Below are 27,359 nucleotides of genomic sequence, written 5' to 3'. Positions count from 1 at the left end.
TACTCTTTAAAAAGTCAGTCCTCACAGTAAACTTACGCTAGGTAGAAGTCAGGAAACTGAGGCATGGGTGAAATAACTAGTCCAAGGTCACACAAATAAAATTAGGAAAGCTGGGATAAAGATAAGCTTAGACGGTTTTTCTTAGTGTCCATGTTCTTAGAAATGACACTGAAGTATTTCTCTAAAATTGCACACTCTAATATGGTAGCCACTAGCCACATTGGCTAACTACGTGTAAATTAGTTGAAATTAAATAACATTTAAAATTCTGTTTTTCAATCATACTCCCGTGCTCAATAGTCACAAGCTGCTAGTGGCTACTGTACTGTATTGGACAACACAGATATAATACATTTCCATCATCACAGAAAATTCCATTAGACAGTGCTGCTCTAAAAAGATTGTCAGAAAGAAAGAAGCCACACTTATTTGCTTGGAAACACAAAGTATTTAATAGGATTTGCTGACTGCTATAACATAAAAACTCAAAATACAGTTTCATGGTTCTTTTGCCCTGAAGTAAGCAAATTCATTCATTTGTTCATTCATTCATTCATTTATTCAACACACATTTACTGAGCACCTACCACGTTCCGGGACCTGTGCAAGGTTCTGGGGATAGGAAGAGGAATAGAAGGACACAGCTCCTGCCCTCCAGGAGCTCACAGTCTGATGGAGGAGGTGACATTCTTGGGTGGTGTTCCAAGGAAGAACAGATCAGAGGAGAGGAGACAGGAAAGAGAAAAAGTTTCACTTTGGACATGATGAGTTTGCTGGGCCTGCAGAACATCCGAGAGGATGTGTGGGGCTGGAGCTCAAATGCAAGATCGGGGAATACAGATTTGAGAATCATCAGCCTTAAGGTGGTCATTAAATGAAGGGCCTGCCTGAGTTCATGCAGAGACTGTGTGCAGAATGAGATGAGAATGAATCAAGGACAAAACCAACTCCAGGAAATGTCAATATGTCAGGGGTAGGGAAAGAAAAAGGACCAGCGAAGGAACCTGAGAAACCAGACCAGAAGATCATCACAGGGAAGTAGGTCACCAAAATCAAGGGCTGGGAGTGATGATTGACATCGAAAGGCCAAATCACATAGAACTAAAATGTACCCATTAGATTTGATCTTGGTAAGAGCCCTTTTAGTGAAGGAGTGGGAGTGGAAGTCAATCTGCAATGGATTCAAGAAGAAATGCAAAGTGAAGAAAGGCAGATGATAACTATACAACTAAAAAAAACTCAGTCATGAAGATTATGATCCAAGAGTTCTCAGCATTTTTACTGATTGCACTTGAGAAGGCCAGTGGGGTAAGAAATGTCAAGGATCCAGGATGGAGAAGCAATAATAGATGGAGCAAAGTCTGGGGGTCAAAGGAGGGGAAGGGATCTAGAGTACATTCCAAGGGGGAGAAGGACTCGCATTCCAATGGTCTGAGAGGGAAGGAGGAGCACAGACACAGAGCACAGTTTGTTAAAGACAACAAATATTAGAAAGATAGGATGGAAAAAAAGACTATGAATATGGGGAAATGATCAGTAGCTTAGCAGATGACAATGACAAAGAAGGGAAAAAGGTTTGGGGGAGACATTTTATATGAAGGTAAAAGAGTGATAATTTGAACTTGCCAGTTAGATCCCTGCGAGAAGGTAAGTGCCATCCCTAAGCCTGTGGTGTGGGGGCTTGAAAGACTATCAGTCTTCTTGTAAAACCTTCCAGAAAGGAAAATCTTCAAACAAGACCTAAGTGTCAGATACAAGTATTTTGCAAAAATGTGGCCCATTTGCAGAGTTTTCAGCCACTGGGTAGTGCTCAGAGGGACACAGTGGGTTATCATGTTGTGAGGATGGAGAAGCTAACATTTAGGCAGAGATAACAAACATGGGACCTGGTGGGATCAATTTACTTCAAGATGTGGGGTACAGCTCTGAGATCAATGGTAGTCCTGGGTTGTGTAGAAGTCTTGGTGACACCCCAAACTGAAGGAATCTTTTCCAGGATCTCCCAAAACACTGGTGAGAAATTTGGGGTCTCAGAAGATAACAGGATAACAGGCTAATCTTGGGATTGGTTGATTCTCAAGACCCTCATTTCTTAGACGGAAATCACAACAGCCTTCCAGGAGATTGGGATAAATTGGCCACACCTCTGAAGAGGGTCTAACCCAGGTGTACAAGAATCCAGATTCAAATGTTCTTTCTGGTGAGAAGAGCAGAAGCCCCCAGGGCATGACAGAAAAAGAAACTCAGCAAGGGAAGTAATAATTATTCAGTATCGAGAATGGAGCTTCATGGGGGCCCATGATAGAGTCTAAGCTAGTAAAGACCACCCAGGTACATATAACCAAATAAAGCCCCCAAGGGCCAATTCTGCGGGGCCCACGATCAACAGGTATGTGTGTTTCCAAGATCTCTCTCAGCTTCACATTGAAAATATTTTTTAAATCCTACTAGGCAAATAGCCAGAAAAATATCAGACATTATCTAAAATCACAGGGAACCACAAGGCTTGATGATAAGGGTGATGGAGGAAGTTATTCCCTCTCTGTGTGTTCTAGAAATATTTCTAGAATTCTAGTTGGAACCCAGATTTTTTTTCCCCCAGACTTTAAATTAAGACCTCAGGTGGTTTGGGCAAGGCCCCCAGCCAGCTCTTTCCACATATGCACCATTCTGAAGTGGCTTCAGGTCTCTGAGTAGAGCCTAAGTGGCCCAAACACAGCCCCTTCTTCATAACTCCACACCAACCACACAGCATCACATATCCTGCTCAGCCAGTCGTGTCTATTGCAGACCACAGGTGAGACCAGCAGCCCTGGAGACACCTGCACAGATGGGTGAGCAGCCACCTGAGACTCCAGGCACCTGCCACCCTCAACTCAGATGTCATACTCTCTGTGATACCCCCACTGCACACACACACATCACACACCAGACACATTCCCTCCTCTGCACCCTCCTCCATATAGTTTACAACTGCATTTATTATTAGTGCGCTTTAAATGTTTCTCTACATTTTGCTTCCCCAACCAATGACATTTGGAGCTCCTTTATTGGGTTCTAGGGCCTATCATCCAATAATATTTGTAGAAGGAGTTGGTCTGGGCTGGGATAGAGTTAACTTGAATTGAATAGACTTGAATTGAGCCAAAATGGCACTGGGAAACACAGGGCAGTAAATTCTCACAGCAACAAGGTTAAGCATTACCTCAACTTCCTCATTAGGGGTCTCCCCAGAGACCCACCACCTCCAGAGTCTCTCCCTATTTCCCCAGCCACATTGCCCCTCCTCCACTGGGCAGTCCTCACTGCTTCTTGTGGAACAGAGCTGGGGCTGGCTCATTGCTGGGCTCGGCCATGACCTGCATGGGCTGGTTGTTCAGGGCAGCCTCGCGCATCTTGTAATACATGAATTCGTTCTGGCGGAACATGCGTAACTCCATCTCCGTCTGCACCCGCATGGCCTGTAGGACACAGATACACCATAAACAGTGATAGCAAGCCCCTAGGACATGCTGGTCTCTGATATACCTTGGGGTAAATTACTTCCAGCCACGGAGATTCAACTCTACCCCCTCAGAACACACACACACACACACACACACTCATTCATGGAGGACCTAATGTCCTGGCCGTGGGCCCACTTTGCCAGGGAGAGGGAGTCAGAACCCTGGGAGAGTAGCTGAATGAACTTTCTCAGAAAAGAATGTTTGTTCTCAGGAACTGCCCAGTGGGGACCTGGATTTGAACTCTGGCCCCTGCAGATACTAGTGTGGGACCTCAGGCAAGTGACGTAATCGCTTCAGCCATCAGTTTTCTCACCCGTTTTGGAGCTTCGTACCTTACAGTGGGTTGGGAAGATTACAGTGTGTGACACACAGAAGAGCCCTCATCCTCCCACATGTCCATTCAAGAAATATTTCTCAAGGGCCAGGCATTCAGAGACTGAGGAAACAGCCGTGAGTAAAATCAACAAAGGCTCTGCCTTTGACAGGCTCAGTACCCTAGACACAAAGCTAGTTACCCAGCTTTTCTGCCCCTTGCTTGGTCCTCCTGCCAATTTTGAGGGGCTGGTATATTATTTCCATTTTATAAAAGAGGAAACCTGGGATCTGAATAGTAAAAGGACATCCATATCTGAGACCATACCAGTCCTAAATGTCATAGTCATCCTACATTTTATAACACTAAAGTCTGTCCACTTTCCCTAGACTGTACTGTCTGAGGACAGCCCTATCACTCTCAAATAAACCAGCCTTTCAAAGCACCAAGGACACCAGCAGCACCATTTGCCAGGCACTAAGTGCATTTCACATATTAACTCATGAACACTCATCACAACCCTATCCTTTCCCCCTATTTTACTGATGAGGAGACTGAGTGCCATACATTCAATATTTGCAAAATCACACAACCAAAGTGGTGAAGCTGGAACTCAACCTGGAGGTCTGATTCCAGAGCCTGTGATCCCTAACTCCACTCCATGTTACACAGAATACTTTCTAATATAAATGGCTGTGCGTGTGCACACACACAGACACACACACACACACACACACCATTGTTTACGCTTCCTCAGTCTAGGCTTGGGGTGTTATGATTCAACAGACTCAGGCTTCAAGTCTCAGCTTTGCCATTAACTCGCTATGTGACTATGGACAGATTGCCTTCCTTGCCTCAGTTTCCTCATGTGTGAAGCAAGGTGATATGGTTTGGATATTTGTCCCTTCCAAATCTCACATCGAAATGTGATTCCCCAGTGTTGGAGGTGGGGCCTGGAGGACGTGCTTGAGTCATGGGAGCAGATCCCTCGTGAATTGCTTAGTCCCATCCACTTGGTAGGAGTGAGTTCTCACTCTGAGTTCACACCAGATCTGCTTGTTGAAAAAAGCCTGGCACCTCTGCCTCTCTCTCTTGCTCCCTCTCTCATCATGTGACACACTGGGTCCCTTTCCCTCCTGGCATGATTAGAAGCTTCCTGAGGCCCTCACTAGAAGCAGATGCCAGCACCACACTTCCTACACAGTCTGCAGAACCATGAACCAACATAAGCCTCTTTTCTTTATAAATTACCCAGCCTCAGGTATTCATTTATGATAACACGAACAGTCTAACACACAAGGGTAGTGGGCTAAAGCGTTTCTGAGTTCCCTTCTGTCTAGCTGGGAGTATGTGGACTTTTCTAAAGCAGAGTCCACCTGAACTCACACTCTCATCCTCAGAAAGCTCAGGCCAGGAAGGGAACACCAGCCTCAAGATGCTACTTGCCTCTAAGTCCTTAGTGATGGGGTGGGAGGGTCCGTGTGTTACCAGGAGAATGGCATAGGCTTTGCAGATCATCCCGTGCCCCACCTCAATGTTACCAGCGTGCCAGTTGGTCAGCCCTGCCCGCATCACGGCCATGCCCAGTTGGGCATTGTTGGGGTGGTAGAGCTTCCTGTGGGAGCATAGCAGATAATCATACATCATACCAATCACCCTTATATCTGCACTTAATTTAATAATGTATAAAATGCCCTCATTGATTAAGCCCATCTGTCCTCCCCTCAGCACTGCGAGGCTTCTGTAGCCGCCAAGGGGGAACTGAGGCACAGAGATATGGAACAAGTTGCCAAAGATTCTACACAGTGAGGCTGTGACAGCTGAAACTCTGGCCTGGGCTGCCCAGCCAACTCCTTGTGAGAAAAAGGGGCAAGGATCATACTATCTGAGCTTGGGGACTCTAGCCAAGATGGCCGAATAGGAACAACTCCAGTCTACAGCTCCCAGCATCAGCGATGCGGAAGATGAATGATTTCTGCATTTTCAACTGAGGTACCAGGTTAATCTCACTGGGGATTGTCGGACAGTGGGTGCAGGACAGTGGGTGCAGCGCACCGAGCGTAAGCCGAAGCAGGGCAAGTCATCGCCTCACCTGGGAAGTGCAAGGGGTCAGGGAATTCCCTTTCCTAGCCAAGTAAAGGGGTGACAGACAGCACCTGGAAAATCGGGTCACTCCCACCCTAAAACTGCGCTTTTCCAATGGTCTTAGCAAACGGTACCCCAGGAGATTATATCCCGCGCCTGGCTCAGAGGATCCTACACCCACGGAGCCTCACTCATTGCTAGCCCAGCAGTCTGAGATCAAACTGCAAGACGGCAGCGAGGCTGGGGGTGGGGCGCCCGCCATTGCTGAGGCTTGAGTAGGTAAACAAAGCCACCGGGAAGCTCGAACTGGGTGTAGCCCACCGCAGCTCAAGGAGGCCTGCCTGCCTCTGTAGATTCCATACTATCTGAGCTTGAGTACAGGAAGCTCACAGCACTCAGGAGTACCTCAGACGTCTCCCTGGAAAGTGGTAGGAAGGTCAAGGGAGAAAAAAATAATTTAAATGTCCTTTTTGAGACAGCATTGTATTTTCACCTGGTTGGCACCCTTTTGCAGGGCTTCCTTAGCATGTTGTACAGTTTATCTACATTTTGTTTATGACTAACATCCTCTCAAAGAAATGAACTTGTGTCAACTTATTTGGCCAGAAACACAAATTTGCATGACAACATAAACACAGAAAGCAAGAGAGGGTGTTGGCCGATGGAAGGCAAGGGAATTGAATTTTACAATTTTTAAGCAAAGATGATTGATGGCTCTTTTAAAAATAAATAAATAAATAAATAAAAGCTCCCAGAATTGCCTGTGTTGATTACAGGTTGGAGGGTGGGGTCCAATCACTTAAAATCAAGCTGGGGTTAGCCTGAAGGAAGTCAAGAGCAGAAGATGCCACCCAAGTGATAGACGTGCTGGAGAATTTGGGAAAGACCAGGGATGACAAATAGGTTTCATCTCAAGCACAAACTCTGATTGGTCATTACCATTGGAGCATCATGATAAAAAGACTCAGTCAAAAAGAGAACCATGATGGATTACTGACGCCTGCTGTGGGTATAGGAGGGAGAGGCACCAGTAAATGTGCCATCTATTTGCCATCCCTGGAATAGACACACTTCCAGGAGACTATCTGAGACCTGCAATTGTCACCTACATATAGCCGTCCACCATCCTCCTGGCATAGAACGAGGCCTCCTCAAAGGCCTGGAGGTAGGAAAGGACCTCTGAAACAATGCTCAGCATCCGCAGCATGTAGATGTTGGTGTCAGCAAACACTGGCTCCTGCTTCTGCAGGCACTCCCGGCATAATTTCACAACCTAGAGTGAGACAGAGGCCCTGCCCATTACCATTGCACCAGAGCACACGCTTAATTCACATATGCGACCATCATGATGATACCAGACAATCATTCTTTTTAAGACTGGGGCAATTGCTGACAGAGGTGGGAAAGCACAGGTTTGGGGTATTAATTGCAAAGTGGTCCTGTTGGCTAAGGTGTAAGAATGGGAAGGGTAATGGTGTGAGACGTGGCAGATAGAGCACAGAGAGGAGTTTCCAAAATCAATAGGTAGCAGGAAGCTATGAAAGCTATACATACACACACACACAAACACACACATATATATGTACAGTCAGATCTGTATATGCACAAGTTCCACATCCATGGATTCAACCCACTGCAGGTCAAATATATATATATATATTTGGAGACAAGAGTCTCACTCCATTGCCCAGGATGAAGTGCAGTGGCTCAATCTCAGCTCACTGCAACCTCCCCCTCTTAGCTTCAAGCTATTCTCCTGCCTCAGCCTCCTGAGTAGCTGGGATTACAGGTGCGCACCACCAAGCCTGACTAATTTTTGTATTTTTAGTAGAGACAGGGTTTCACCATGTTGCCCAGGCTGGTCTCCAACTCCTGAGCTCAGGCATTCCGCCCACCTCAGGCTCCCAAAGTGCTAGGATTACAGGCATGAGCCACCATACCTGGCCAAAAATATTTTGAAAGAAAGAATCATACAACAACAAAAAACAATACAAACAAATCAATACAGCATAACAATTATTTACATGGCATTTACATAGTATTAGGTGTTATAAGTAATCCAGAGATGCTTTAAAGTATATGGAAGGATGTGCATAGGTTGTATGCAAAAATACACTATTTTATACAAGGTACTTGAGCATCTGAAGATTTTGGTATCTGTGGCAGTCCTAGAACCAATTCTCTACAGATATTGATGTGTGTGTTTGTGTGTGTATATATATATATATACACACGCATATATATGCATGCACGCACATATATACATATACAAATATATTTATATCTCTTATAATAATACACTGAGATGAGTACTACTAATAATCCCATTTTACCAGATGAGAAAACTGAAGCACAGAGAGGGTGAGTACTTTGCCAAAGTCACACAGATGGTGAACAATGGATCAAGCACTGAAACCAAGCAGTTGAGCTGCAGCTTCACCACCATTCCTGTGATTCTCCACTCACTGTGCTTTGGAAACATCTGAAAGCTTTTTTAAAACACTGATGTTCCGGCCGGGCGCGGTGGCTCATGCCTGTAATCCCAGCACTCTGGGAGGCCGAGGCGGGCAGATCACGAGGTCAGGAGATCGAGACCGTGGTGAAACCCCATCTCTACTAAAAATACAAAAAAAAAAAAAATTAGCTGGGCGCAGTGGCAGGCACCTGTAGTCCCAGCTACTTGGGAGGCTGAGGCGGGAGAACGGCGTGAACCCGGGAGGCAGAGCTTGCAGTGAGCCGAGATCGCGCCACTGCACTCCAGCCTGGGTGACAGAGCGAGACTCTGTCTGAAAAAAGAAAAACAACAACAAAAAACAAAACACTGATGTTCAAGTCCTACCCCAGACCAATTGAAACCAAACATCTGGGAGAGAAACCCTGGATGTGTAGTTTGTATAAGCCCCTGGGTGGTCCTTAGGCTTAGTGAGTTTGAATAATTATGTCCTACTGAAGTGTACAAGATGGATGAGCAGAGAAGGAGGCTCCCAGGAAGCTGGGAAACATCCCCAGAAGGATGCAACCTTGGCCCTGGTGAGGAAAAAGATGGGCCTGACCGCAGTCATCCTGGAGTCAGGCTTTTCTGACTGACTGTTGTGTAGACATAGGCTTAGGCCCCACCCTACAAAGTCCAGTGGTCTCTAGATTTTAGGTGTTCGTCGTTCTCCTCTCCTTCCTTTGCTGCTCTCATGGGAGAAATGCCATACAATTCCTTCCATTTGAAATCAGTGAGAACTAATTTTGCTCTGAGACTTTCCCAGAGTTCATGAGGCAACCTGAGGTGGTGGGGGCGTAGCAGGGAGTGGAAAAATGATGGCTGGCAATCAATTCATCCAGAAAACAATCCTCTTAAACCCATGGGGGCAGTGTCCAGAGCCACACCTAGCCCTGCCAAGTCTGAATGGAGAAGGAGAAGAAACGAAGAGGAGAGAAGCCAGGGTAATGGAGCCAGTGGGGCCCTCCTGCTCACTCCAGCTCCCACCTCATGCCTCTGACATAGATTTTCCATGTTGTACAATAACATTTTCTTCGTGTGACTGTCTCCCCACCTGACAGAACTCCTTCCAGGCAAGGAGAGTGTCTTGTGTTGGCCACCCCAGTAAGGGCTTAGAAATGTGCAATAAATGAGTTAGTAAAGAAACAGGAAGAGGAGAAGGGAAATAGAAATAGAAATGAATAGAAATTAATCTCCCAAATCAACATGCCCTAGTGGCATTAACATTCAAGTTGCTTAGCGAGCTTGGGGAACAAAAATACTAATTCATGGTCCCTGTTTTTCTGTTGCAGATTGAATGAGTCACATCTTAGAGTGTGAGAATGGAAATCAGTATTTCCAACAAGCCGCCCAGGTTAATTCAATGCAAATACGCCGCAGGCCAGTGTTTGGCAGTGGGTCTCACCTTTGGTTACACATTGAAATCACCTAAGAGCTTTAAAAATCTTAATATCAGGGTCCCATGCCCAGAGATTCTGGTGAAATTGTCCTGAGTGGGGGCCTGAGCATCAAAATTTTTCAAAGGTGATTCTAGTGTAGAGCCAGCTGAGAATCCCTGGTGCTTCAAGAGCCAAGGATGAATGCTCAGTTGGGAGAGACTGAAAACTGTAGCTGGCACATGCATTCAATTATGGGAAAGCATGCAACTCACTGCCAGTATGTCCACTGCCATCTGCATTCCCCCACCTCTGATACCAGGTTTAGATATCACAGATCCCCCAGGGACAAGTGTCTGGCTGCATTTGCTCCCCTCAGACCCAGTCTCAGTGGGTTAATAAATAGTCACTGAGAACACACCCCTAAGAGATGCTAAAGGTTTAGGGGTAAGAAGAGTCATGGTCTCAACCAAGGGACATCTTCTAGAAAAACAACCTTCTTGGGAGCCCCCACGCCCATTCTCACCCCATTTCCCTCCCTTACTAGAGAACATTTCCAGCCTCCTCTCTACTCCCATCCTCTATAACAAGTGAATTCTTACCTCATGATACAAACCCTCAGAACGAGCCTTGTCTATCTTTTCCAATGTATCCTTGGAGAATTGTATCATCTCCTTCACCACTTCCTGAGAGGGCTGGGAAAGAGAGACACATTGAGCTAGAGATGCCTTCATGAGGCAACCCATTCCACCTTTGAATAGTTGCCATCTTTGACATTCAATGTAGTGCAAGGTTAATGCCTTCCTCATTCTGAATGCCTCATTCCTGTAAATGCTACCTAAGATCCTGTAGCTATTCCAGTTCCCTCATCACGTTTCTGACTTGTGTTTTCTATTAAGCCAAGTCCCAGACCCTTGCTGTCAGCCAATCATCCCAGCCTGTGCAAATTCCTGGCCCTTTGAACCCCAGGGCAGAAACGGACATTGATCCCTATTGCGTTTTCTTTGGCATTTTGGATTCTATCACCCAAAATATTTGCTGCTCTCCCTCTTTGTTTCAAGTCAACCACATATTCCACAGGTACACCCTTGCATTTTTGTTTTCATCCAAGTCATTGATTTAAATACCAGCCAGCACAGGGCTAAAGACAGAGCCCAGGGACTTGACCCAAAAATCATACTCCAATTTGTCTTCGAGTTCATTAAGGAGGGTCCTTGTGATTATAATTATTCAAACTCTTCCAAATGCCTTAGCATCCAGCCTGTATTTCCTTGTCTTGACCAAAAGGATATCAGGAGAATATCTGTCAGCTGTTCCTGTGAAATCTAGACTCATTAGGATTACTACATTTGCCTAAGCAAACTAGTGATCTTACCAAAACAAAACAAAACAAAACAAAACAAGGTTTTGATATTTGAGGCAACGAAGTGCCATAATTAAGAAGCCAGTTCCCACAGGGACATAATAATTTTGAAGAAAAAGAGCCAAATTTCTCAAAGTCCAAACAAGAAGTTTACATGCTATGCTTATTCCTATCAGAAGTCCTTTTCTGAAACTTTTTTTTGCTTAAGCAAATGTTTTATAACTTTTTTCCAAAATGAAAATAACTTGATTATTTATTCTGACTGTAAAATTGGCATATGCAAGTTGTGAAAATTAAAACAATATTAAAAAGTATGGTAAAAAAAAAAAAAAGTAGAAATCCCTAGAACCCACCTAATGACTACAGTCAGTATCTGGGGGAACATTTTCCTATGTATGCATACAGAAAAAATATTTAAAACTTAATGACTCATACAGAAAAAGCACTGACCAATCAAAGCACAGACAGTGACCATCAACAATGGGTATGTCAGCCCAGCACGATGGTTCACGCCTGTAATCCCAGCACTTTGGGAGGCCCAGGCGGGCAGATCACCTGAGGTCAGGAGTTTGATACCAACCTGGACAACAGGGTGAAACCCTATCTCTACTAAAAATACAAAAATTAGCCCGGTATAGTGGCGCACATCTGTAGTCCTAGCTACTAGGGAGGCTGAGGCACAAGAATCACTTGAACCCGGGAGGCGGAGCTTGCAGTGAGCCGAGATCACACCACTGCACTACAGCCTGAGTGACAGAGTGAGACCCTGTGTCAAAAGAAAATTAAATTAAATTATTAGACTAAATTAAATTAAACAATGGGTATGTCTAAATGACTTTACCAGTAAGCACTGGCTGAATTTCAGTCCTATGTGTGCACACACATGCATATATGTGTGTATGTGCCAATAGGATTGACTAATTTTTCTAACTGGAATTATACCACGTATCTGTCTATAGCATTTTTTCACTCAGTGTATTGTAGACATTTTCCCATATCAGTATAAAACTATCTATATCATCATTTTAATAAATGTAAAGTTTTCCACTGTATGAAGCTAGGATAATTTATTTAACCAGTTCTCTGGTTGTCCAATTTTTTCACTCTAAAGAGTTAGACTCAACAGCTTCCTTTTGATTTGGTTCACATTGTTTTGTGAAGTCACCCTCAGTGAACTACCAAAAAGTAACAACAGAATGGGCTTTTATTCCAATGAAAATGTATCCCCCTCTGTAGATCATCTTTCCTCCTTCTCCCAGCTGTCCTGGACCAGTTCTGCCATGGGTTTTCATCTTGCAGTATGAGAGTCCTCTGACCAGGACACCTTGCTTCAGGGTCAGGCTCTCCTAAGGAAAGGGGTACTATATTTGTTCTTCTGCCCACCTCACCCACTTTGGCTTTTGTATAACTCTTGGCTATCGCTATAATTTTGGCTATCCTTGTTTCCATATCCTTCTGTATCTGGGCCTCCCTGGAGTTAGTTATTCTATGTGTCTACCTGTATTTGTTCCATGGCCTGACTCTGACAATGTATGCACCCATCAGTGCGCTAGCTTCTGCTTGCAGGTCTCACTCCTAGCTTAACCTTTGCCTTGACCTTTGATTTGGCTCAGATTTCTGGCTTTGGCTGCCCTCCTGCCTGCTACCAGCTGCTGCCTTATGCCCCGGAATGCTGTTCAGCCCTCTGTGAACTCAAATCATGTCTTTGTTCCAAAGAAGTTATTTCAGTGTGTGACTGCTTTCCTAAGCCTATTGGAATTAAGCCCGTGTCTTGCCTGGTTGTGCAGAGTTCTGTGACTGGTGGACCAGAGGTGTACTATCGATCTGTCAAACCTACATTTCTAGTTACAGCCATAGCTTATTGCCCAAGTAATGACTCACAAAATCATGTATAGTTTATGACCCCTAGTATCTAATCTACTGTAAATTCTATTATCTTTAAATCTCAAAATTCTTAGTGAATCTTCTGGAGTAATCAGTAGCTTGTAGAATAGATTAAGAGAATACCAACTGGTTAAGTGTTCATCAAAGTCTTGCTCAATTTGATGATGTAAGGAGGAGTGTCACTTGAAGCTCTGGAAGTGAGTCAATTTTTTTTAAAGAGGCAACTTACAAGATTCCCCAAAACAACCTGGCAGAAAGGTTGTTAATTAATAAGTGCAACATGTGATAAATCTACTCTGAGAAAGGAAACGGGGCTGTTCCACTTGGCTCCACTCTTCAGAGAAAAGGCAGGAACATTCTGATTTGCAGACAGGATTTAAGGAACCCCCGCGGTGAAAGGCCGCTGTCACCAGGAGCATCAAATTCTACAGAAAACAAGAAGGAAGAGGGAGGGAGGAGCCAGAGGCGGAGGAGAAGGAGCAGGAGTTGGGGGATCTGAGGGGCTGGGGAAGGAGCCAGAGGAGAAGGGAGGAGCCATAGGAAAGGGGGAGGAGCCAGAGGATAAGGGGAGGGGCCAGAGGACAAGGGGAGGAGCCAGATGAAAGGGGGAAGGGTCAGATGAACGGGGGAGGAGCCAGAGGAAAAGGAGCCAAAGAGGAAGAAGAAGGGGTAAGAAGGATGTTGGTTCCCAAGCCTGGAAAAATTGGCACATTTCTATTTGATTTTTTTCTTTTCTTCTTTTTTTTTTTTTGAGAGGGAATCTCGCTCTGTCACCCAGGCTGGAATGCAGTAGCACAATCTCAGCTCACTGCAACCTCCGCCTTCTGGGTTTAAGCGATTCTTCTGCCTCAGCCTCCCGAGTAGCTGGGATTACAGGCGTGGGCCACCATGCCCGACTAATTTCTGTATTTTTAGTAGAGATGGGGTTTCACCATATTGTCCAGGCTGGTATCGAACTCCTGACCTCGTGATCTGCCTGCCTTGGCCTCCCAAAATTCTGGGATTACAGGCGTGAGCCACCACGCCCGGCCTGGCACATTCCCATTTGAAAACCATGGGTAAAGGCTGGAGAGAGAAAGGGAAAAACCCGCCAGGCACTGTAGCTCATGCCTGTAATCCCGGCACTTCAAGAGGCTGAGACGGGCGGATCACTTGAGGCCAGGAATTTGAGACCAGCCTGGGCAGCATGGTGAAACCCCGTCTCTACAAATAATACAAAAATTAGCCAGCAGTGGTGGCATGCACCGTGGTCCCAGCTACTCAGGAGCCTAAGGCAGGAGAATCGCTGGAGCCCAGAAAGTCAAGGCTGCAGTGAGCTGAGATCACACCACTGCACTCCAGCCTGGGTGACAGAGTGAAACCTCGTCTCAAAAATAAAAAAAAAAATAAATTTTAAAAAAGAATGATTCTAAAAGAAAACCTAAGCAGCCTAAACAAAGACAGTCCAGAGGCACAACTGAGGAAAAATGTCATAAATTTTGCTATTATTTTCCCATTTTAAAAATATTTGGTTTTTATTTTTACGTAGGTTTACATATGCATATATTAAGGAGCTAGGAAAGATTTTGATGGCAATTGATGGTTTGAGGCTGGTGTACTGATGGAGGCTTATCAGGCTGAGGTACAGCATTATAGGGAAAAGAAAGGAAACGATTGTGATGACATTGTAGATAGTCCAGCTTGAGGAAATGGTTAATAAGTTAGTCCAACTCCCCATTTTACAGATGAGGAAACTGAGGCCCAGAAGGAAGAGACTTGGCCAAGCTCAGATGTTTAGAGTCATAGCCAGTACTAGTAAATAGGCCTCATAATTCAACTTCCAGTATTCTTCCTACTACATTATGATGGCCTTTTTTTAATACCTGAGGAAGCATTTGCTTTTAAAAAGATATACTCAATTTTTTTCTGCTCAGTTAGTATAGGTGAGTTATTTTTATTTTGAGTTGTTTTAATAGAGAAACTCAATTTGATATAAAATATAATAGAAAGCTTTTGCCTTGAATTCAGGTAGGTTCAAGCAGAAATCATCAATCTTCTATATCAAGAGAAATGCCAACTCTGCAATTCATACTGGAGACGTGTGTGTATTGTCACCAGCTGGTAACAGCATATCTAAAGTGAAGGGATGGGAACTGAAGGCCACACATAGCCTACTGAACTATTGAAACTGCCAGGTAAACATCAAAAAATCTAAAGAAATGATCACATGGTTGTTTTATTTTAGAATAGAGAAAAGAGGGTCTGGCCTCTTAATAAAAAAAAAAATAAGTAGTGTGGAAGCAAGTTATGAAACAAATACTCAGGGCCAGTCTCCAGGAGGGAAGGCTGACTGGCTCACAGATAAGACATGTTATCTGCAGGTTCTGAAAGGTCAGGGTGAGGGTGAGTGCAATAACAAATTCTTCTCTGTAGCACCCATGATGCAGTGCTCAGTGCCTCTCACATACATCCAATATACACGTCCTAGAATACAGACCTTTGATTCTCTGAAAAGAGGTCGTTCCTATGGAAGACATTAATCCTTGGGCCCCAACTGCTTTGTCTCTGCCTAGGAGGGGTGACTCTCAATCTCTTCACCCCAGGCATCGCTGGTCCTCCTACTTCTGCCTGTATGGAAACCGAGTATGCTTGCATGCACATGGGTGTGCATGTGTGTGTGTGTGTGTGTGCCTTTTAATGTTCGTAAATGGTAGCACACACAGTGTTAGAGGTTAAATTGTATCCTCCCAAAATTCATATGTTGAAGTCTAGCCCCAGAAGTTACCTCAAAATGAGACCTTACTTGGCAATAGGGTCATTGCAGATGTAATTAGTTAAGGTGAGATCATACTGGAGTAGAGTGGGCTCCTAACCCAATATGACTGGTGTCCTTATAAAAGAGAATGTCATGTGAGACGCCTCCATGCCTGTGCTGATCCCCCTCAACCTCCCTCTGAGCACAGCTTCACTGGAGGAAATGGACAAGAGGAGTCAGTGCTTTCTTCGGTTTTAGCTTCTTGCTTACACTATTGCAGTAAGTGATTAAATACTTCACTCTCATTTCTGCTCTGTTGCTTTAACTGGCTACTCTGACACCTGGCGGCTCAGCTTTCTCTCCCAGCTCAGCTGGGTTCCTGACCTCCCCTCAGCAAGCCTTCCTCTGCTGCTCAACAGACTCACCATCAACTGGCAACAGCTACCCAGGAGTTCAGGATGTTGACCAATCTAAACCTAGCCCTGTCTCCACACTGCCCATCCCCATGGGACTAGGAATATCTTTTTGATAACTAGATGATAAATCTCTTTGCCCATCTGATCTGAACACCTTAAATTCTCAACATCACTCAACTCATAAAGGAGCAAGAGGAGGAACCAAAATCTCCAGTGTCTACTCCGTATGCCACTCCTTTTACACACATTATCTTCTTTAATCTTTATAACAACCTCTTGCAGTGGGGCCATCATTCCTATTTTACTGTTGAGAAAACTGGGTGACTTCCCCAAACTCAAACACCTGGCAAGTGGCAGTGCCAGGACCTAGCTGGGACCTACCCGCGGTGCTCTGCTCTCATGCCCTGCCTCCTTCCCAGGGTGACAGTTGCTCCCTAGGAAGCTCATGGGCAGGGCACACGGATTAGCTGTGAAACCACCTGTGACTGGCTCCTGGAGAAGACGGACACAAACACCCCAGCAGCAGGGCTGTGTGTACCTTGGGATTGTCTTTCACCCCCAGGAAGAGGTCATCCTTCAGTTTTTTCCGGCAGTGTTCACATGTGCAGTCAAAGTAGTACTGCTTCTTCAGCTGCCTCTTGCGTTCTTCACTGACATTGAGGAAGTCGATGTAGGACACAGTCAGCTCCTCTCCTTCTGAGATCTTGCCCAAGGCCCGGAGCTCAATTCTGAAGCAGGGTGAAAGGAAAAGGTGAATCGAATCCAGGCCTACTGGAATGGGATCCGTGCTCTCCAAGGCTTCATGGAGTTGGGTCTCAAAGACAATGACTTTCACTGACACTCAGAAACTCCCATTGACCCCATAAAAGGAGAAATGTGACCTAAAGGATGATTTTCTGGATAATTCTACTCTGTTCCTTCGGACAGTCTGATCCATTCCATTCAGTTGACTACTCTGGAATCAGCTCAAATAGACTCCTAGTAAAGAGCTGGGCTTGGTCATAAAACCAGACAGAATGTCCATGCCCGTAAGTCTCCCTTTACTTTTAGCTACTGATCGTCTGTAACAAAGGAAGGGAGAAATAATAAGGCAAAAACTCCAAACAAGAAAAAACCTAAAAATATTTTCTGGTTAGTTTGGGGACTACTCCTCAGAAACATACACATTCGGTTACCCACAACCTTGGCCCATTCTGTGTCTAACTTGAAGTCATCTCTGAACCTTCAGTCCAGTGGTTCAGGCCAAATTACCTAAGGAGACTTAGCCCACTGGAGATCACTGAAGGCAAATAAACAAAGGCTGGCACTGTTCGCTTACTGCATTTTTCACTTTTGTGTTTATTGGGAGATGTGGCTTATTGGTTGAAGGTGGTTAGCAAGGGCAGATGGCATTTCAATTCCCTTCCAGCCTAGACCTGACCCTCAATTACCTACAGCATTACCCACCTTACCTAATGTGATAGATACTGAAGATGTTGAAGGTAAAAACCCACTGCAGAACTGACATCCAGCTGAGCCAAACAGGTGGAGGTCAGTCCGTGGACCTCTCAGCCATGCACCCTCCACCACAAGGCCAGACAGCTACAGAAAACAAATGGTGGGCCCTGCAAGCTGGGTCCTAAACCGTGCTCTTGTATCTCCCCAGAATCCTGGGACCTCCCTGCCTAGTAGGAAGCCATCATCCAGAGAGGAAGTGGCAGGATGCAGAGGGCTGGGAAGAGTGTCTGCACAGAGATCCGTGGTCATTTCTTTTACCTCCCAGAAAGGCTCAGCTGGACACCATGCAAAAGCAAGGGCAAGACTCCAGCACCTGAGGAGAGTCCCAGTCAAAGGCAGCCCCTTCCCTGTGGTCTGAGATGACAATCAAGGGAGCAACTGCTGAATGGTAGTGATGTTCATGTCCAGGCATCTGAGGTGACCATTTATGGATAAAAATCCTTCTCCCAAAGTGAGATACACTGACATGCCTATTAATGTGATAATATGTATAAAAACAACTCCTGTGGAGCCTGCAAAACTGAAGTGCCTGCTCATCATTTGTCCCTCCTTTCCTTTGTTCCTTATCCCAATTTTCGGCAGCAGTGGTTACTATAGTGATGAAAGGCCAGTAGGAGAGGGAGGCCGGGTGATTCTGCTCTCAGTTCTGCTTAGAATCCTAATATGTCTGAGCTGCAGGGATGCTCATTTCACAAATGAGGATAGTGACACAAGAGGGATAGGTCCCACAATACTTTGGGGACAGAGCCAGGATTAGAACTTCATACCATCATGAATGGTACTTCATACCATTCACGATTCTCCTCATCATAGTAGCCTTGCCTGGTTGCTTTCAGGCTGCTTCCCAGGTCTTCGATGCACGGGAATTAAGATGCATCAAAGCCCTTGATTTTTAGGACTCTACTAATGTCCTTAATAATTCTATGCGAGCAACTCCTGGGCCAGGTTAGAGTGTGGATCTCCGGTGTTTAACTCTGTTGGGTAAGTAACCAATTCTGCCCCCATGAGTCCCTTTTACAGAGGCAGCTCACTATAGTGACATATTCTAATTCAACAGTGAATCAGTGGCCAATTGGGCTGGAATTTCCAGTAGTTTTACTTCCCATCATGATTGTGCCAATTCTTGCATGGTCTCAGGGTGTCTCTGATTATTTCAATGGTATTAGAAATTTTTCAAAACCAAATTAACTTAATGTCACTTAAATATGAAAAGATGCATATATGTTTGCCTCATTTTACCTTACTTGAAACTAGAGATTGGGGGAGGGGAATGGAGACCAGCCTGAAATAAGCATTGCAGGAAGCAGGAGATGAGGGTTTTAGCCCTGGCTCTCCCTCCAACCAGCTTCCTTGGACAAGCTTCATCCCCACCCTGGACCCCAGACCCCCCACTTCTACCTCCAACAATCTGCAATTCTATAGTTCAGCTAATCGAGCCACAAATAGGCAGCCTATTTAAGTATTTCTCACAGAGGTTAGGGACAGAGCCCAGAGCTACAGAGACTTAGAACTAGGAAGGTCCCTAGAGCACTCTCCTCTTGACCTTTCTCTACAGATGTGGAACCCAAGCCCAAGAGATGACGTGAATCATCCAAATTCATGTGCAGTGCACACCAACACAGACTCAAGTGCACCAACCACTTCTACCCCAGCATTCCCAAAGCCCAAACTCCCACACAGCATTTTGTTCTTAATCCAAAGACTATTTCAAGGGCTGTCAACCCCACCCTAAGGAAAAGACCCATCTGGGGCCATTTGGTTGTCATTAAGAAAAGTCCGATGTAAAATTTGACCTGAACTACTAATTCATAGTTGGTCAGAAGCAGTAAGGAGAATACTAGGAATAAACATTTATTAAAAATATCAGTTATAGATGCTATTTTTTGGAGCCCAGTCTGGGTGAGAAGTTGGGGCTTATAAACAGACGGTCCTTTAGTAGGTCAGTCACAGTCCCCATTTCATGGTAAGCAGGGTTTAGGGAGACAAGATAGGCTTTTGCTAAGACGATGTGGACTACAAGGGTTCATGCTTCAAGGTTGGAAGAGCAGTGGAAGTGAGGCATGAAAGGGAGGAAGAAAGGAGGCAAAATAAAGCAAAGGCAAGGCAGGTGGTATGTGGGTAAGGAAAAAGTGGTTAATTTAAATGCATTAAAAAGACGAGACACTGGGATGCAGAAGGACATTATGGACAGATGGCAGCCAAGAAGTCTCGGGAATGGGTGGCCCCAGCAAACCAGGCAAGTGAGGGAGATGGGTCAGAGGAGCAGGGATGCTTGAAAGGACTGACCCACCTCATCTGGGTATGAAACATGGATTTCACTGCCTCATGACTGAAAGACAAAACAGACACCCATATGGAAATCATTATCATTGGCTGATCAGGTGTGATCTGGTGCAAGGGTGTACAGCATTCTGGGTCACGGTATCAAAGCTTTGGCCATCACAATAACATTTATCCTAGCCCCTTCTGGCTGGACTCACTGGACAAGACATAGCCTGGTATAGTGGAAAGTGCACTGAATTTGGAACAAGACATTCTGGATTCAAAGGTACTCAGCCCTGACCTGAACAAGTTCCTTCCCTTCCCTGTGTTTCAGTGTTCCCTCCTGTAATGAGACTGTCATGAGACAATGCACTTAAAAGCAGAGTGCTGAAAAAACATGCACAATGTTGTTATTATCATTCTATTAAGCATCCTGGATGAATAAACATTGCCTCTTTGGATGTCTGTCTTGGAAAGAGTTTGAAGTGCACATGGAGGCTGGTTAGGTCACATAGTATGTAAAAATTTTGGGGGTTCAAATTGGGCCCCTAACCCCATGTCTAGGGTTCTTTCCACTATGGCAGGTGGCTAGACAGGAAATGCAAAGTCACCTTCTCTTGCACAAAAGCGAAGAAGCCTGAATAAAATGTGGCTGCTAGAAATTAGTAGATGCAAGGAAGCCAGAGCAGACACAGAAGAAAGAGTTCCTAGGTTCCTGTGGCTGTTACACCCAATGACAAAAGGAGCCTTGGGTCACCACCACTTAGAAGAGGGCCATCTAGAAGGCCCAGACCCATACATGGCTGAATTTGATCCTCTCTGCCAACCAGGTCAAGCTCAGTCAACAGCCCCTCTAGGGAGGATTCCATAAGATCCAGGCCAGTGACCCCAAAAGGCTTCAGAAAGGAAACACAAATGCTGAGAAAAGATTATCATCTGAGTCCAAAATAAACTTTCCAATCTTGAGTGACTTTCTCAATTGCTTAAGAGCCTGGTTTCAGAAATAGGAAGGAAAAGAGAAATCAGGGTACTTGGCATATTGAAGCTTAGACCCAATTCTCAGCTGAGAACCAGACACCATTGTCTGGCTTCTAGGAAGTTTTTGGGGGAAATTTGCTCATTGTTGATGGCTCAAAGTCAGCTTGTATCTGTCATAAAAGCTCATCTCTAAGAGCAAAAGCAATTAATATTGCTCAGGCCTCATTCCCCTATATCTCCCCATCCTGAGCCATGGACAACCAGGGGCTCATTCCAACTGCTGATTCTTCTCCATTTGTGCCCCACACCCAAATCCATCATGTGCCCTTATTTCCCCCCTCATCTGTGCTGTCTCAGAAAAGGGGGCTGACCTCTGAGGGTTGCGTCACCCAGGTTTCTTTGTGGTCTGGCTTCTGGTTGGGGTTTGGCCAATGGTAGGAGAGCAGAAGGTTGGGGGAATGAGAGGTTAGACTATCTAGTCCATTGACTTCCTCTTTTCTGAGCCATGGTGCCAGCTGGCTGGTTTCTCTAGACACAGTTGTAAGCCACAGCTGAGCTGTTGGGGGCCCTCTATCCCGGGTCCAGCTCTCACTAGCTGCAGAAACAGTGCTTCCTTCACCTGCCCTTCCAGGCCTAGAGGTGGTGATGGTTTCATGTGTTGCTAGTCCCTGGGCACCTCACCATTCCTTGTTAGTTTCTTTTTGTTGTTATATTGGTTTGTTTGGTTTGGTTTGGTTTTAGAGACAAGGTCTCACTTTATCACCCAAGCTGGAGTGCAGTGGCATGATTATAGTTCACTGCAGCCTCAACCTCCTGAGGTCAAGTGATCCTCCTGCCTCATCCTCATGAGTAGCTGGGACTACAGGCACACACCACCATGCCCGGCTAATGTATTTATTTATTTTTTATAGATACGGGGGTATCACTATGTTGTCCACGCTAATCTCGAACTCCTGACCTCAAGTGATCCGCCCCTCCTCGGCCTCCCAAAGAGCTGGGATTACAGGTACGAGCCACCAGGCCCTGCCCCTTGTTAGTATCTTAAACCCTGCCCACAATTCTGCAAATTGTCCCTTCATTCAATTCTATTTGGGTAAACCCCTTTGAGTGTGCCTCGATTCCTGCTGAGACCTTGACTAAATGACCTTTAGACAGATAATCCTAGGCTTCAAGTTTTAAAACAGTAGTTAAAGGTTTATCTAACACATCCAGGCAGCCCCAAGAAACATACACACTCAGAAACGACCCAGGTTGAATTCTTTGATATCCTCCATGATGCCTTTCTCTCATTCACAATTATTCTGGAATGAGATTTCTATGTGCTATACGTTTAAAATCTATGCTAGTTCAGGTTTAGCAGGTTGACTTTGGCTTAAGTCAAGTGGAGAAAACACCATAGGTCTCCCCATCCCTTTCACACACACCCCCAGATAAAGACATACTCACTTGCCATTGTTAAATATGACAGTGCAGTTGGGCCAACAGTCATGGTTCACCAGGCCCAGGTTGGGGAAGATGCCTACGCCCACGGCCTGCAGGCCTCTCTGATCACTGAGAGTAAAACCGTTGCAGTTAATCTACCCAGGGGAAAAGATGAAAGAGTCAGTCGACGCAAACATGGACAGAACACCATCCTGGTTGTTGAAAGAAGTTTTTACAAACAGAAGACCCAGTCTCACCCTGGAGATGCTTAGGAAGTCTGGACACAAAACAATTAGTCTCCTGTCCTCTGTGTGACTCCAAATGACACACAAGATTAGGGCCATGGGACAGTCCCATATCTGCAAAAATGCAACCCTACCTTGCAAGTTTTTTGTGGCTGTATTCTAAAAGAGTCAAAGATGGAAATGTTTTCCTTTTTCTGTATCTGGGTCTTACATGAGTATTCCTCAGTCTCTGTCTTGGTTTTTCTCTCTGTACCCTGCTTTGTGTGCATGCGGGCGTGTGTGTGTGTGCGTGTGTGTGAACTTTTCCTTCCCCTCTTTCCTTTGCCTACTCAGTTTAAACTCCTGTAGCTGTTCATAAAAAACAAATTGACATCTCTTTTGATTATGTTGTATCTGGTGAATAGTTTTATATTCCCTGCTCACAATTTTTAAATCTGATGACTGCCATATTTAACACTTATCTCTGAGATTCAAGGCAAATCAAGTTGGTTACTACAGATGTGGCATCCAAGTGATTTTCTTTTCCTTAAAAATAAATTGTTCTTTACAGAAACAGACACCAAATATCTGCTCTCACAGTATGAAAAATGCATAAGAATAAATATAACCTAAAATACATAAGCAACTGCATGCAAATTTCCACTTCATCTATAAATACATCTATGAATACATGCTATACATAACAGAAACCCAGTAGACATTTATGTCCTCACATGGATATTTGTCATAGATATGGAGGAGTGTCACTTTCTCCACTTATTCTCATCAGACATTTAGTAAGTTCATGATGTTAAGCCTCTGAGTACCACTAACAAGCTGTACTACTTGGAGCAAACTTCTTTCTTCTCTGAGCCCTGGTTTTCCCATCTATAGGTTGAATAAATTGGACTCCATAAGCTCCAAGGATCTTTTCAGCTCTAACTTTTGGTAATTATATGACCTCTAGCCCTAGTCCCCAGACCTATTAGGGATGCCCAAGATTGCACGACACACCAATTCACCCGAAGGCTATAGAACATAAGAGTTAAAAGTAAAAGCTTAGGCCAGGCGTGGTGGCTTGCGCCTGTAATCCCAGCACTTTGGAAGGCAGAGATGGGCAGATCACTTGAGCTCAGGAGTTCGAGATCAGCCTGGACAACATGGTGAAACCCTGCTTCTACAAAAAAATACAAAAATTAACCAGGCATAGTGGTGCGTGTCTGTGGTCCCAGCTACTTGGGAGGCAGGAGGATCACTTGAGCCTGGGAGATGGAGGTTGTAATGAGCCATGACTGCACCACTGCACTCCAGCCTGGGTGACAGAGTAAGACCCTCATCTCAAAAAAAAAAAAAAAAAAGGTAGAAGCTCTGGCTCCTGAAAATACAGACTGCTGGCCGGGCGCGGTGGCTCACGCCTGTAATCCCAGCACTTTGGGAGGCCGAGGCGGGCGGATCACAAGGTCAGGAGATCAAGACCATCCTGGCTAACACAGTGAAACCCCGTCTCTATTAAAAAGTACAAAAAATTAGCCGGGCGTGGTGGCGGACACCTGTAGTCCCAGCTACACGGGAGGCTGAGGCAGGAGAATGGCGTGAACCCGGGAGGCGGAGCTTGCAGTAAGCCGAGATCGTGCCACTGCACTCCAGCCTGGGCGACAGAGTGAGACTCCGTCGCAAAAAAAAAAAAAAAAAGAAAATACAGACTGCTTCTAGACTTCTCCTGGGCACAAGCTAACCATGTGGCTTTTGGAGGTCATGTAACCCCTCTGGGCCTAGGTTTTCTGTTCTATAAAATAGAAATGCTGAAAGCATGGACCTTACCTTGTGTTGTAAAGATTGTGTGAAATAATACATGGGAAGCTGTGGTGGTTAATTTTGTGTGCCCACATGGCTGGTCAATGGTGCCCAGATATTTGATCAAATACTATAATGTATGCTTCTGTGAAGGTGTTTTTGGATGAGATTCACATTTAAATTGGTGGAGTTTGAGTAAAGCAGAGTGCCTGCTAGAATGTGGGTGGGCTTCATCTAATCAGTTGAAGACCTCAATAGCATAAAGACTGATCTCCCCTGAGCAAGGAGTTCTGCCAGCAGAATGCCTCTGGACTTGAACTGCAACTCTCCCCTGATCTCCAGCCTGCTGGACTACCTTGCAGATTTTGGACTTACCAAGCCTCCACCATTGTGTGAGCCAAGTCCTTAGACTCAATCAAACTCTCTCCCTTCGCCCCCCAATATGGTGAAGACTCGAGAGATGTCAGTGTGATATTTGTCCTCCTCCCTCCTCAGCCTGCTCACCTTCGCCACATAGAGGGCCTGGCCTACTAGATGGAACACATCCATCCCCACAGCCGGGACCTGAGCCTCCTCATCCACCAGGCTCTCGCCCCCGCTTCCGGGACTCTTATGGCCTCACCTGGCTTTGTTGCTCCCACCCCAAAACCCTGACTCCCCTCTCTCTGGTTCACACCCCCCACTGCTCCAGGCTCCACATCAGTCCTGCCTGGCAGACCTGGAAAAAGGTTTCCAAAGTGACTGGTGGGCAGGAAGCGATAGTGATTGGGGGGTCTTTATTTTCAATGTGGAGAGGAAAAAATGTAAAAAGTGCAGATAAGTAAGAGGATAAATTACCATCCAAATCTACCATCCAGAGATGGATAAATAAGTAAAATTTGTATGTGGGATGCCAATTCAGAAAGAGCAGGAATGGCCTCATAGTAAACAAGGCCAGAAGACAGAGTCTAGGATGAGGGGTCTTCAGTTCAAGCTCCTGTCCTCCTTCAGTCCTCTTGGCCTCCCCTCCCAATTCTGGCCTGGCAGTTTCTGGAAACTTCTTAGTTGTACGATCCCAGCTGTCACCATGGCCCCTCCTTTATAAGGAATCGTACTCTAGAATCTCTGGATTTTATTAGTTGAGTCATTTGGAGGCCTGTCCCTGGGCTCAGAAAAGGAAGGGGCAGTAGGTGTTTCTGCTACGTGTGGTAAATAGAAGGCGGTTTCTCCAGCGCCTCTGGCTGCCTGGGCTAGATGAGACCTTTATGGAAATAGAAATCAGGGTCCAGGGCGGACAGGGCTTCCGCCTCGTAGTTCACTTCTGAGAAGCCCCACCCTCCCCAAGGGGGAGGAGGGAAGGAAAGAGGAGACAGACAGGGAGGGTGGAGAAGGGACACAGGGGACCTACCACTCCGAAGATGTGCGAGATGTACTGCATGCTGAACTGCTGGCTCTGGGGCGGCCAGTACTGCAAGAATGTGTCCACGTCCACCCGCAGCTCCTTCTGCTCCTCCTCCCCAAAGTGCTCCACGTGGTTCTGCAAGTCGTCCACGGACACCAGGCAGCCCTCCGTGAGCCCGGTGCCTTCTCTCTCCACCCGCCACATGATGCGCGCCGCCAGCCTGTGGGAAGGGCAGCATCAGGGGGCCACTACAGCTGCACTCATTCATTCAACACACATTTACTGGGTGTCTCGTGCATGCCAGGCACAATGTTGGGCCCCAGATACGGTTTTAAACTAGATGGATGGAATGTATTCTATCATGATGCTTCATATAGTGGGGGAGAGGTAAGTAAACAAGCACATTTTACATAGAAGGTGCTATACAGAAAAAATAACACAGGGTGGCATGATAGAGAGTGACGGGTGGGGAAGCTAAGGTCTTCCAGGGAAGTGTCACAGAGGAGGCACATTTGAGCTGGAATTGGAAGGGGTGGAGGAGCTGGCTCTGTGACACTGGAGAAAGAGCACTTCAGGAGAGGGCAGTGAGTACAAAGGCCCTGAAGAAGGAATGAGCTTGGCATGATGGAGAAACAGCAGGAAGGCAGAGGTGGCTGGAGCACAGGGAGCAAGAAATGGAGACCAAATAAAGGTGGAGGTGTGGGCAGGAGCCAGGTCCCGTGGGATCTGGGGAAACAGAGAGGTGCGGCAGCCTGGGTCTCTCTTAACAGTGTGGCCTACTGGGATGAGCCCTGCATCAGGAGTCTAATGACCTGTTTCCACTTCTTACTGTGTGAGCCTGGGCAAGTCACTTGACCTCTCTGAATCTATCTGGTAGCTTGTAAAATAGGGAAAATATTCCCTGCTATGCTAACCTCCAGAGGTATTCAGAAGACAAAGTGAGGTAATAGGTGTCTGCATTATGTGTGAAGGTATTGGTATTCTTAATGACTGGGGAGTGAGAAAGTGGAGAAGGCAATCTAGGCGGGGAAACAGTGTGAGCGGAGGCCCCAGGCAGCCACGGGCATGCCACGTGCAGGAAGCAGGGAGGGGCCTGGCCTGGCTGGAGCCGGGCTCTGGGGGAAGAGGAGGAGGCCAGGTGGGACAGGAGGAGACCTATACAGACACAGGGACTTGAGTATGAAACAAAGGGGTGTACTTCACCCCGAAGGCCTCTTTGTTAACTATTAGGTGGACTGTGATGAAGCTTATGACCCAGGGACACTTTAGTGTTGCTGCCACCCACTGACTGCACACTTTTCAGGCACCTGGGGAGGGGATGGTGGTCCAGGAGAGATCCTGTCCCTGAGGAGAGACCTGCTGGGCAAAGCACAGGCCCTCTCCTCATTTTTTTTCAACTGAAATTTTAATTAAGATAATTGCAGATTCACAGGCAGTTGGAAAACAATACAAAGAGATCCCTTGTACATTTTGCCCAGTTTTCTCCAATGGTAACATTTTGGAAAACTAGTATAACAGCCAGAATATTAACCCACCTCTATTATTCAGATTTCTTCCATTTTACTTACACTCATGAATGTGTATGTGTGTTTAATTATGTACAATGCTATCACCTATGTGGCTTCATGTATCC

The 27,359-nt window shown here is 45.7% G+C and overlaps 1 protein-coding gene across 2 annotated transcripts in view; it reads right to left on the bottom strand.

Annotated features, from left to right (window-relative positions):
• Positions 1–428: 428 nt before the first annotated feature.
• SMYD1 (SET and MYND domain containing 1) overlaps positions 429–27,359 on the bottom strand; it is a 45,514-nt gene continuing 18,583 nt past the window's right edge. The window contains exons 3-10 of one of the 2 annotated variants that reach the window (XM_032177542.2): positions 25,733–25,946; positions 22,352–22,482; positions 19,956–19,994; positions 16,707–16,896; positions 10,374–10,466; positions 7,014–7,177; positions 5,266–5,434; positions 429–3,461 (exon numbers count right to left, since the gene is read on the bottom strand). In XM_032177542.2, coding sequence (XP_032033433.1) covers positions 3,303–3,461; positions 5,266–5,434; positions 7,014–7,177; positions 10,374–10,466; positions 16,707–16,896; positions 19,956–19,994; positions 22,352–22,482; positions 25,733–25,946 — 1,159 coding nt within the window. In that variant the 3' untranslated portion in view covers positions 429–3,302. The remainder of the gene's footprint in view (positions 3,462–5,265; positions 5,435–7,013; positions 7,178–10,373; positions 10,467–16,706; positions 16,897–19,955; positions 19,995–22,351; positions 22,483–25,732; positions 25,947–27,359) is intronic. The other variant, XM_032177543.2, reaches the window with a different exon arrangement.

The sequence above is a fragment of the Hylobates moloch genome, unplaced genomic scaffold (assembly GCF_009828535.3).
Source record: "Hylobates moloch isolate HMO894 unplaced genomic scaffold, HMol_V3 SCAFFOLD_15, whole genome shotgun sequence".
Lineage (NCBI taxonomy): Eukaryota > Metazoa > Chordata > Mammalia > Primates > Hylobatidae > Hylobates > Hylobates moloch.
The sequence above is the reverse complement of the archived record's forward strand: the minus strand, read 5'-3'. Positions and strand labels throughout refer to the sequence as shown.